General features: G+C 56.6%; 1 protein-coding gene across 3 annotated transcripts in view; it reads left to right on the top strand.

Moving 5' to 3' along the window:
• RNF220 (ring finger protein 220) overlaps window positions 1-12749 on the top strand; it is a 225286-nt gene that overhangs the window by 77780 nt on the left and 134757 nt on the right. Inside the window, exon 2 of one of the 3 annotated variants that reach the window (XM_072866890.1) lies at window positions 10210-10284. The exons of the other annotated variants lie outside the window; for them this stretch is intronic. Coding sequence (XP_072722991.1) covers window positions 10210-10284 — 75 coding nt within the window. The remainder of the gene's footprint in view (window positions 1-10209; window positions 10285-12749) is intronic. 3 annotated transcript variants of the gene reach the window in all.

Genomic DNA, 12749 nt, shown 5'->3' with positions numbered 1-12749 from the left:
CAGGACAGCCTGCACCCGGGCGCTGGCACTTTGTCAGCCCCAAGGGCAGGAGTGGCTGCGGGGGCCACGAAGGATGCTGCAATCCCAGGGGTCCGGGTAGGGCAGACCCACGGCACAGGGCTGCTCCGCTCCCGCAGGGCACAGCCCCCCTCACCCCGCCACACCAGCCCTTTCCCTAGCTGAAGCCACCGTCCCTTGCCCCCGCCATCGGGGCTGACGCAGTCCCCTCTCCTTTCCCAGGTGCCCCTTTGATCTTCAAACCTGCCCCGGCTCCCTCCAGCCCCCCTTCCCTCACATTGTTATAAATGGAGGCTTTGGCTGCCTTTAAATAGTCATATCTATCAGACAAGCTCATGTCAGCCATAAATTCTACAGTAATGATGATTTTCTAAGTGGGTCGACCAGAGCTATTTCCGCTTCAGCCTCAAGTTACTGCACATGTGCCCCCCCAGGGGCCGGCAGCCTCATTTGTTGTCCCCCTAATTGTCATCTCTCCCGTACGCACTTGGGCAGAAGCTGGAAGGAAGATCGGCCCTGCCGCCGGCCCTGGGCTGGGGCTCCCCTCTGACCCCACAGGTCCCTCCTCGTCTTCCCACCTGGGAGGGGACTTCAGAGGAGGGAAGAGGGCTGGAGGGGCAGGACGACACCAGCTGCCTGTAAGGCAGGCGGGGGAATGGCTGCGGGAGCCCGCCATATGGATGCCCTTACCTCTCGTCGCTCTCCCCCCCTTCCCCAGCCGCGCGAAACCGGCCCCGACGTGTGAAAGCTGTAATTGCAGGTAATCCCCCCGCACTGCGCATGGTTTGAATTTGGCAGAACAGGAATGTGGAAGGGAGAAGGGGAATTACTGCCCAGACACGCTGCGGGGCCAACATCTGCACGAGTCATCAGTGCACATCTGGCCGCAGCAGCCTGCGCTTGGTTGCCCAGCCGGTCACTTTTTTGCCCATTGGGCCTGTCTCAGGCTCCCACTAAGGCCAGAGCATGGACACCCCAGGACCGGGAACCTTAGGCTGATAGGGAAATCACTCCCTTCACCTGATATTGCTGCTAGTATTGGGGCAGTCACACAGACTTTCTCTGCCTTGGTTTTTCCATTTGTGAACTAGAGTAAGGCTGTCAGGAGCACACTTCAGGGTACCCATCACTAGCTCTTCTAGAAAGGAGAGGGATGGTATGTGGCACCCTCTTCCAGGTTTGCCTAAGGCTGGCACTGCTTTGCAGCATCCCCCAGTGAGATGCCAAGGAGCTGACTTCTGCCTCTGCGTGCAGTCGGGCTCAGTGAGGTGGGTCCCTGCCTACTTTCTGTTTCACTGGAGCGTGGTCCCAGAGCCAGCAAGCTTTCTGCAGAAATCCTGCGCTGAGGTTCAGTCCTGCAAGGCTGAGCACTTCTCAGCACAGAGCCCCCGGTGCAAAGCGAAGGATTTCAGCTCTGCCGTGCAGGATCAGGCCTTTGCAGAGAGAAGCGAGGCAGGATGGGCAGAGTGGGACTCACGTGCCACCGATACCAGAGGGTCTTTGTTGCCTCCAGGTGCCATGAACTTCAGTCGGTCTGCTTACACTGGATAGGGATGGAAAGCCTCCATCGCACAGACAAGATGTACACTTGGGGATTCCTTGCATTTCCCCGCTGTGGCTGGCAAGCTAGTCCTGCACCCTGGGAAGGCTGCTGGGACCCAGAGGAACTAGAAAGGGCTGGGGAGATGGGAGGGCTCAGGGCACGGAGAGGAGCTGAGGTCTTGGTGAGGGGAGGCTGTTGGGTCCAACGCCTGGTTTCTGCAGCCAGGCTCGATCTGATCTGCGGGTGAGAGGGTGGGATGAGAATCGGGGAGGTTAGAGAGATAGACAGGCAAGCGGCTGAAGATTCACCCGCCGCCGTGCTCTGGGACGAGGGCTGGCCCCGGGGAGCACTCTGGCAGTGCCTCATCCCTGAGGCAGCCGACCCCGCTCTGTCTCCTTGATGGAAAGGACCTGCTGGACCTTCTCATCCCGACCCTTTGCCTCCGAGGTTTCTTTGGGAATGTGCACGATCAGGGTGTAAATCCTTGCTGCTGGTGAGCTGCCCTGTGCTGGGGAGGGGATGCTGGGGGGGCTTTAAGCAGCAGGCGTGGGTGTTCCATCTCCTCCCAAATGTGGCTGAGCAGCCCCCCATACGGAGCCTGCTTGCGGCTGACCCAGGAGCAACAGCATCTTCTGTTCAGTCGCTTACACCCCCCCCCTGCTCTCCCAGCCCCGAGGAAAGCAGCCTGACCTTGCTCAGCAAGAAGGCAGATGCAGCCTCCTCCCCAGGCCGGCGGCTTCCCAGATAACCCCCCGGCTTTCCGAGGGCAGTGCAGGTGTCAGAGGCATTGTCTCTTTGGAAATTAATTTTCCTGTCGATTTCCTTATTTCTCTTAATTGATGAGGGGCAAGTCTCCGGCGCGTTGCCAGCGGCACCAGGCACAGCCTCCCGTAGGTATTGGCGGAGCCAAAAGCGCTAGCGCCGAGGGCTGGGGAGTGTAATGAACTCTCAGAGGACTCGTTGCAGCTCAGCCCGTGCTCTAGATTAGCTGAGGAATCATCTGGCCCAGCTATTAACTGTCCCATTTAACATCATAAATTATTAACCTAATTTTGAGGAGGGCCAGTGAAGGATCACGCTGATTTTGTCAGCCTTTCTGCAGCCTGCCGGTGCGGGGTAAGCTGCGGGCAGGGCCTGAGGGTCAGCGCCTCCAGAGAAGGAGAGAGACGGGGCAGCACAGCCCGTCTGCCGGCAGCAGGACCAGCTCTGCCTCCTCTTCCAGCCCAGCGGAGAGCTCAGGGAGACCCCAGGCAGGGGGGATCCTCCGGTGGAAATGGGGGATGTAAGAGCTGCCCCCGGGGACGAGCAAAGCCACCCACTCCCCAGATTTCGGTGCAACACACCTGCACCCATGTGGGACACGCCTGCACCTGTGTACGGGTGCTCGAGACCTCTGCCCCTTGCTCGGTACCCGTGGGTGCCACCCGCCCTCCATGCAGGCCATTACCAGAGGTGCTTTTTAGCTTGTTTAAGCAGCTGTCAGGATGCTTTATAGTTTGTACAGCAAAGGCCTGCGGTCAGGAGGTTTTTCTTCCTACGCTTGTTGTAGATTAGAGCTTGTTCAAAAAGTTTCCTTCCTGGGAAATTTTTTAAATAAAATAGGGGGAAAGGAGATTCTTTGGTATAAAAGTTTTCAACCATTCAGCTGATTGAAATGTAATGAAGATTTAAGGGATACCATCTTTCCTTTCCCCTTTATCTTTCTTTGAGAAGAGAAATGCATGCAAGAAGAAGGGGCTGAGAATTGCACTCAAACCAGCATTTTTTTTAATTGAGTGGAAAAATTTTGAAGTCATTTGGTCTGTCGAAAAAACCATACAAACCTGAAGGAAAGCAAGCTCTGAAATCCTTGTAAAACGGCTCTTTCATTCTGGCATCACAAAAAGGACTTTTTGTTTCCCCACGAGCAGCTGTGCTGCTCGGTGCTGCCTGTCCGTGGTGTGCGAGTGTGCAGCCCCGGGCTGGCCGTGTGCGTGTCCCCGCGCCGTGTCCCACAAAGGGGTGACATTTGGGAGCCGACATAACCCCCAGGCCCGCTCCCCTTCGCTTCAAGGCTGTACGAGGTTCAGCGGCTGTAGGACCAAGCCTCGCTGTCTGCCACGCATTTCCCTGGCTGGACGTGCTTGGGGTCAGGATCAGCAGGCTGCATTTCTGGTAAAACAACCCCAAAAAAACCCAACAGAAGTGCAAAGAAGTGCCTTTGGTTGTGGTGGGACATGGAAAGGTGTCAGAGTCTGCATTAAATTGGCAAGAGCCTGTACCACTAAGCTGCTCATCCTTGAGTACCCATCTACTAACCAAAAGTGCCTGTAGCTCGTAGTGTGGTTACTGCCCATCTTTCCCTTAGAGAATGAAATGGGAAGAGGAATCCAGCATTTGCAGACCCACAGCGTCGGTGCTGTCGTACTCCCCTCTCCTGACGTGGGGCTTTACACACGTGCAGAATAGAGAAGGAGCGAGGAAATTGCCTTCGCCAGACGCCCGAACCTCGCAGTGCACACGCAGTACAGCCCCACACAGGACTGATGCCCAGCACACGGATATAAAATACACTGCCCTGCAATAAAACATGCGCTGCTAGTCTATATATTTTGCAATCCCTTTAAAGATTTTTTTTTCTTTAAACCCCTCACCCCAGCTCCCTCCCCATTCTCCCCCCAAAAAATTATTATAAAGAATTATTGCCATTAGTACGTCTTTCCCAGTGAAAGGAGAAAATCGCCTCATTCATAATTTATACCCTCAATTACTATTAATAAAGAAATATTTCAGCAGAAAATCGCCTGGGAAAATTACACGTAACATTGCATTAACATTCTATTTGAACATTTTCATCACATTTGTTATAGAGTTAATAAGAGGGATATGCTCCCCTGACTTCTTCATGAAATTATGGGCTGCCTATGATAGTTTAATCTTTTAGACTTTATATAATATATTCACTTTACTAATTGAGCCATCCAAGGAGCAGTTAGGGATGTTCTTAAACGTGGAAGACAAAGTAATCAGGGCCGTGACTTCCTGACGAGAAGATCTTCTTCCGGAGATGAGGAGCCACACGTGTGAGGAGCACACACGTACATGTTTGTGCGCAGATGTGCCATTCCATTAGCCCTTCCCTTAATGTCCTGCCTGTACTTGGAAGTGAGCATGAATGAAGGCTGGAGGTGATTTTCAGACTGGCCAAATATTCCCCAAAAGCTCCGTTTGTATTTCAGAGTGAAAGGGGGTCTGGCGAGCTTGAGCAAGCTATTATTTTTGGAATAAGAAATGCCCAGTATGGGGGGTTTCTCGGGAGCAGTACTTCAGGTAGACAAGCCTTTATGCTCAAATTCACCCCCACCCACAATCCTGCACAGGCCACATCCGAAACTCTGGTCAAGGAGCTGGGCAGGGGTGGACAACCCCTCTTCTGCTCTCCCTGGAGCTTCTTCTTCACCAGGTGGTATGATCTGAGGCGCACAGCGCAGAAAGGCTTCCCCCCGCCCAGGGTACAAACAAACCCCAAATTGGGCTAGAGGCAAGAAGTGAGGTAGGTGTGAGCAGCGAGGGATGAGGAGGCATTTGGAAGATGGATGCTGCTCTGCTACACCGTGATGGTGCCACCATGGGCATTGCTCTGGACAGTTTGCTTGTCTCCAGAAAACTTGAGCAACAGGAAAGCCTTAGTAGCTCTCTCTCCTGCTCCTGCTCTCCTGCTCCTGCACCCGCAGCTGGGGACCTCGTGCAGCAACTGGAGCCTTGATCCAGCCTCAGCTGCTCTTGGACCCTTCCTTGCACAGAGGCAGTGTCAGGCACAGAGATTTGAGCCCCTCATCCAGTTTGGGAGCTAAATGTAGGTCAGGGTCTCTCTGCAAGATCCTTCTTTCCCCTCCATGTGCACGCAAGGTGTCCCTTACCACGGGATGTGATCCAGAGCTCTTGGTTTCAAGCAGGAGGCTTCCCAAGGCAACAGCAGGCAGTGGTTTGGACCAGGACCATGTGGAAGAGGACTGCATCGTCAGCACGCCAGGAGGTTGCTCACTCATTAAGCCTAAGTACATGCAGCTGCGAGCAGGTGCAAAGAGGGATCCATCACTGCTGAGCAATGGCCCTGCCACCAGAGATGAAGGTGAATCTCTGTTAGCTGCCCCTGATGAGGGAGACTGAGGGAACATGGGACCAGCTGCTTTGTTTCACATCCGCAGGGTGCTGGTGTCCCCTCTGCAGCCACTGAGACCAGGCACAGGCAGGGAAGGGGTGGCAGGGCACAAGGTGGGACACGGGCTCATAGGTGAGGATCTGCAGTCACCCCCGAAACCACTCTTGTGATTCCCAGCCTCTGCAAACCGGTGGCCAATGCTGACAGCAAGCCAAAGGGTTAATGAAAAGCTTTCATGGGTTGGGACTCATTAAACAGCAAATAAGAGCCCGGATGTTGCCAAGTGAGCCCTGCTGAAGGCAGCTACTGTGGGTGAGGCAGCCTGGGACTGCAGGAGACCCCCATGCTGGGGGGCAGCCAGGTGAGCTTCCATCGCTCCCCGGCAGGCTGTGGCTGGTGCATCCCACCAGAGATGGGAATTGGCGCAGGAAGAGCGCAAGGCGGGGTGCTGGTAGTGAGCACCCCTCAGCCACATCCCCCGTGTCTAATGTATATTCACAAAGCCATTGACCCATAGGGCTCAGCCAGGCTCAACCATTCAGACCCCTAGTGTGACATCCAGTTCTGTCACTGGGTGGAAGAGGGGGCTGAGCTCCTGCCAGCTCTGTCCTCCCAGCCCATATGAGCCCATCATGGGGACGAGAATAGGTGCACGACAATCTGAGCCTGTGGAAGCGTGTGGAGCAAAGCACCCACACGTGTTTGCGTGGGGTGTGCAGCTCTATTAATGCCTTCGTGGTGGAGCATGGTTGTCCCTGGCCAGTTGGTTTCTCATGGGGAGTGCTGCACCCTCACTGCTGAGCTTGCAGCCAATGTTTTCCTGGGTGACGGTGTGCCACCAGCCACCACTGATGGAGGCTGTGGCCATCTGGGCCACCACCGAGCCACACTGGGCAAGCAGCAGCCTGTGCAAGCCCACATCTCCTCATAGCCTCCCAGATGGACAGGAGGCCACAAGGTGTCCTGTGTGCAAACACACGGAGAGCGTGGGGCATCAGGCATCTTTCCAGGGACCACACAGGCAGCCTGCGCATGGCAGAGGCCGAGGAGGGGGAGACACGGACCGTCCACCCCGGGAATGGCCACTGCCTTGTCCTGGGCAGGATGGACCATGCTGTAAACAGGACAAGGCTTGTAAACAGGGCTCCAGCTGGGATAAATTTAGCCCGTTGGGGTTGCAGCCCCGGCGCGGCAGGACACGGTGTCAGGGCATTGTCGAGAAGAGAGGGGGAGAAAGAAGCTGAATAAACAAACACAGCTTGTCCCTTTTTTTTTTTTTTGTCCTAGAGTTGTTATTTCAGCCGGACAATTGCCCTGCAGATTGAGGGAACAGGCTGGAGTTCAAGTGAATTTGGCTTCCAGCGCCTCCCTTTTTACATTGTGTTTTCACATGGGAATGTATCCTGCCATATATGGGGGGTGTCCGTACCCCTGTGCGTTGGTAACTCTGTGGATGCTCCACACACATCTCTGGGCTGGCCCACAGGGGTATGGGCTGCTTTGAAGGCCAGGTGAGGCTGAGTAACTTGGCGTTGGCTGTCATGTAGGACTTTGCTTTCTCCACCTGCACAGCCTGGACTAACACCCGTGGGTGTCCAGGAGCACACGTGCAAGGTGTTCTGTGCTCCACGCTCATCTGTACGTGCTTCAGTGGGCAGGCGCAGCCCTGGAGGTGTCCCCCCACGGCAGAGGGGACACTGGAGAGGTGAAAGTCTTTGCAAGCCTTTAGAAATGGGGATCAGGACTCCGGAGCTTTTTTTCCCTAGCTCTGTCATGGGGTTTGGACAAGTCATATACCCCTGACAAAATCATCCTTGATCTCGGGAGCAAAGGGCGTGGGTCGTCTCTGTCAGTCCTGCTCTGCGAGGACCTAAGTCTTTTCTAAAGGCCATGTTTAGAAGCAGCCTCATTTTCACATCTTAATTTTATTTTTCTCACATCTTTCTCTGACACACACATACACACACACTTCTATTGGAAAAACGATTTTAATACCCATGGCACATTGTCCTGGTGTGATATAAAATCCAATGACATGTGGCATTTGGAAAAGGTCACTTCCCCCATCAGGATTCATTATCCTACCTCAGCCTGGGAAGCCATGGGGTTGCCCCCTCCTCCGCGGACCCCTTGCCCCCTCCCCGGCTGCGGCGGGCAAGCAGGGAGAGGGGATGAGGCACTGGGTGGCCATGTTGGGGACTTTGGTCGTGTCAGGGCAGTCCCCGCAGTGAGGGCTCTTGTTTTTCACGTTGATGTCCCTGCTCTTCCAGGTGCCTTCATTTTCCCACCTGCCACAGGGCAGGAGGAGTTACAGGGACATGCTGCTGGGAAGGCTCGGGCTGCAAAGCCAGCTCCGCTGGGTGCATGGGGCTCGGTTTGGCTCTCGCCTGCCTCCCCCCTGCTTGCTGCTCCCTCTCTGTTCCCTTTCGAGCAGGAGCCGGCTCTTGTGGTGCCCTCGCTTTGCACGGTTGCAGAAGGGAAACGCTCCCTTCCCTGTTTCACTTGTTCAATTTTTTGGCTGGGTTGGTTGGGAAGTGCCCTTTTGTGTCGGTGCTCACCGCCACCTAGGCAGAACTGAGAAGAGAAAGCGGAGGGGACCTGGAAAGCCCAGCTCCTCTCCAGGTTCCCCACCGAGCATGGGGTCCCTGGCTGCCCCACGCTCAGTGCCCCCGGCCCCTGGTGCAGACCAGCAGCGCCCAGAAGCCGCACTGGGGGAGCTCTGCCCTGTCTGTTGGGGATTGCCCACGCAGGACAGCGTGCGGGACTAGAAGGGGGTCCCTGCTGCACGTTGCAGGTGAGGGACAGCAGGTCAGGAGCGGGGGATGCTCACAGCAGGGCAGGAGTGACAAGCTGTCCTGGGGTGCTTGCATATTTTTTGCCTTTCCCTGGACTCATTTCTGCTCAGGATTCCCCAGGGCCATCTTTGGGTATATCCACCTCCCACGGTGTTTCCAGCCCAACGTGGAGCTATTCCCTGGAAAGGCAGAAGGGTGCAGGAGGGCCAAACCTGCTGTGGAGGCTGCTTGGGGGTGCTCAGGGGATGCAGTCCCTTGTGGGGGGGCTGTTCCCCAGCAAGTCATCCCATGGGCAGGGTACTGGGAGCCAGGACCTCTCTGCTTGGTCACAAACTACCTTGGGGCGCCCTGGGCAAGTCATTCACCTCCATAAGCCCATTTCCCACCCGCAGGGAGGGGAGAGGTGAGGGTGGGTGCACTGAGCACGCAGTGGGCTCGGGGCTGCTGGAAGGGCAGGAGGTGGGGAGCGGGTACAGTTATTCCTGGGGAGAGGAGGATTATTTTTGCAGCGGGGAGTGGGATTTGATGCCTGCTGAAGATGACTTCTCAGAGTGCAGAGGGTGATGGGGAGTGTAGCCCCTTCCTACCATATAAACACCAATGAGTTATGGGTACCCCAGCCTCTAATTATGCAGTCAGCCCCAAATAGGCTGTGTCTAACGAGGCTGACAGACTAATATCTCAAGAGCCCTTAATGCGTTATCATCTCTTGCTGTATGACCTCATATTTATAACTGCTCTGGTGGGAGGTTGAGAAATGTCCTTCTCTTCCCCCAGCCCCCTCCCCAACTTCCCCCCCCCCGGAGCAGCAGCTCTTCAGCCTCATCTGTTAGGATCAGGAGGAGAGAGGCGACTTCTCTCCATCCATCATGAGCGGAGTTTGCGCTATTAGATGATTAAAGACATTTTTTATAATATTTGGAAGAGGCTTTGAAACGTCTCTCAAACAGCATGATTAATGCCTGCTTAACCCTCGCCTGGCTGGGATGGTGTGGTGGGGAGGCGGGTGCATCCCGGGGCAGGGCTCCCCGGGCATCTCGGCGGTCGCCTGGCCGTTGGGCACCCCAAGCCCTGACAAGGTGTGATTCATGAGCGCGGGGCACCTGCAGGAAGCTCCGGCCTCCAGGCGGTTCCTAACGCACCGGGGACTTGGTGGTTTCTGAGGCTGCAACGGCTGGGGCAGGAGGAAGCGGCGCCTGCCCCCTCCCCAGCGCTTACACAAGAGGCCCCCGGGCTGTGCCGGCCCGCAAGCTGGACTGTCCCATGCCGGTGCTGTGGGTTTCAAGGGCGGGCAGGGAGAGGGGGTGAGCAGCCTGTGCCCATTCCCAGCTGGCCTGAGCTGGTGGAGTGCTTGCTTTCCCCAGTTCCCCTTCTTTTTCCTCTGCCTCTCGGATGGCTCGCTCTCAGAGGCAAGTCTCTCCAAAAAAAAGTCACGGGCACCTAGATGCTCCAGTAGGATCCGCCTTTAGGACGTTGCATCCTTGCTCAGAGTTTGCCATAAAGACCTGTGGGGCTGGTGGACGCGTTCACGCTAAAAGTCGTGTCGGCGTTACCTTGGCCGGTGCCTGCCAAAGGCCAAGTCGCTGATGTTCGCCGTCGTTGGTTCCCGTGGGGGAGTGGAGATCTGGCCTCAGATGGGGGAAGGATGCCCGCCTCCTTTGATCACAGGCGCAATGTTTCATAATCTCAATTTCTTGTCAATTGATTGCCAGATAGAAGCAACAACCAAAGAGGGCCCCAGGCGTCTGCAACTGCCACTCATCGTATGATTTTAACTCTCCCCCTCTGTAAGTTTACATTATTTTCTTCTTGTTGTTGTTGTTACCTAAAGAAACCTCCCCTTCCTCCCCCTCCAAAAAGCCTCCTAGAAATCCCAACACCCTTGTCAATTTGGTATTCAATGTACAAATAGCTGAGAAGGGTTAATGCATGATTAATAGGTGTTTTATTAAAATGGTTAATCTGTCATTATAAAGTCCAAAAGATCAATAGATTTCTTATAATCATGGCTTAAAATCATCTTCAGCGCCACTGCTTATGGGCTTAAGGCCCTGGGCAAGATGCTTAGGGGATCTGGGAGTCTCCTGTTAACTCCTTCTAACCCTTCCGCCGTCTGAAGTGTGACCCAAGGTCTCCCGCAGATGGAGAAAAGCCAACACAGGCTGCACGTACTGTTATGCTTACCATCCGCCTTATTATTTATGGGTATTAAAATTGTCACACCTGAGTGACAGAAAAGGGAAATGGAAAGAGGGAGAAACTGGGAATGCAGCTGGATAAATGCTCTTTGTTACGACCGTCAGCAGCGCCCGAGCGGAGCGAGGCGAGGGCACGGCTGGGCTGTCTCCGATCCATTAGTGCCGCTGCAAAGCAGCGAGCGTTGGCCAAGCGTTGCCCCATCACGGCCTTGCTCCCTCACTACTGAGCACGGCCGCACGCACCAGGGTGTGGGCGGGAGGTTCCAGCCTTGCACGGAGGTGAAGCCACGTGCCCGGTGTGAGGCAGGGAGTCGATGGCCAGGGAGGACCAGCCCAATGCCACCTGAGTCCCATCCATGTCCTCAGCCCCAGAAGCTGCTTTCCTGGCAGCTGGGTGTTGTTGGGTCTGGTTGACCCAACCCTTTGGGATGCCTGGTCCAAGCTGCTTTTTGATAACTCCGGCGATACCGTGACAAATCCCAGAGATGCTGAGCTGCCGACCCCCGGCGTGAGGGCTCCGCGGGAGGAGGTGCTGTTTGGACAGGCTGACACGGGAGCAGCTGAGCCAGCGCAGGCCGCGGGGAGCGCAGCCCCCTCTCTGCCCCCTAACCGCCCCGCAGCATCCTCTCCTCCGTGGCAGAGGAGGGGTCCTGAGGCCACGCGGGGGGTCTGTGGTGGAGCCTGGACGGCAACGCGGAGCGCCGCGGGAGCACCGCACTCTGAGCATGAGGCAGGGCAGCTGGCACCAGCGAGTGGTCCCTGAGCGATTTTGGGAGCCTTGGCTATGAATGTTGCTGCGGCACTCGTGCAATGGAGACGCAGACCTGCTGCCTAGTGAGCAGGGCAGATGTTGGTGTGCTGGGACCAGTCCTGCTGGCCTGGAACCCCTCCCTGTGCCTCCATTTCTCCCGCCGAGACGCGCGTGTGCAGGATGGGCAGACTTTTGTGCAGCCCCCAGCACGACAAGCCTGCCCAGGGTCCGAGACCCTCGCTCCGAGGCTGCTGGGAGCTGGTGCTCTCCAATAATTTGGCCATGCAGAGTGCCTCCGCTGCAGCCCCCCTCCCTCACCTCCTCGCCCTGCATGGGGGCTCAGCCCCACTCCCCACCGGGCTCTGCTCCTTGCCCGACCCCGCAGCCCATGCCGGCCAGCTGGCCTCAAGCCATAGTTCAGGTAAAATGAAGGCAAGTTCATACCATTACTTTCCCCTTCTCTTCCCTGCCTGTCCTGCACTTCCCCTGCTAGGGCTGGCTTGAATAACTCCTGCCTGGCAAGAAATCCCAAGTCTGCCCCACCCAGCCAGCGGGTGTGTGCCCGGCACGGGGGTCCCAGGCGCGGGGGTCCCAGCCTGCCGGGAGGGTATCGCTGCCTCCACCCCTCACCCCCTCCAGTGCTCGGCATGGGGCTGGGCAGAGATTTTCCAGACCCCCTGGGTCCAGCCCTCTCCATCCCTGCCTCATTGCTTATTTCTGGGCCATTATGTTCGACAGGGAGAATTTGTTTCTGTCCAGAGCAGATCCCCGGACAGTCTCAAACCTCCAAGGATTTATCATCCTGAGCTTTTGTTTGTGGGTCTCCAGGACCCTCTGCCCCACAGCCGAGCCCAGATGCTTCTCTGTCTCCTTCACGGAGCCTGCTGCCCCCCAGGAGCGCTGACCCCTCTCTTCCCCCATGGATGCCCAGGCGTGCAGGCTTCCCTGCACACACGTGCCTGTGACGGCCACTGCTGGCGGCAGGACACTATGGTCACAGCAGCAGGGGACGTGTCCTACCTACTGGGAGGGTGATGGCTGCGGCTCCTTCTGGCTTTGCTCCCCAGGGCTGCCAAGGGAGGTGGCCCAGGGCAGGGCACGCTGGGCTCCCAGCACAGAAATCCCCTGGGATCCTTAGATGACGTTCAGCCTGCCCCGGGACTGGTGGCAGGGGAGCCTGGGCTCTTCCCCCCACAGCCCCCACATTGCATCCCTGCTTCCAGCCCCGCTCCACGGCATCTGAGCGGCTGGGAGGGCCAGGCACAAGCGAGGTGTGGGCCCCCTCGCTTGTCTCAGGGGTCAG

The sequence above is a fragment of the Ciconia boyciana genome, chromosome 7 (genome assembly GCF_034638445.1).
Source record: "Ciconia boyciana chromosome 7, ASM3463844v1, whole genome shotgun sequence".
Taxonomy (NCBI): Eukaryota; Metazoa; Chordata; class Aves; order Ciconiiformes; family Ciconiidae; genus Ciconia; species Ciconia boyciana.
This window is presented reverse-complemented; position numbering and strand designations above follow the sequence as displayed.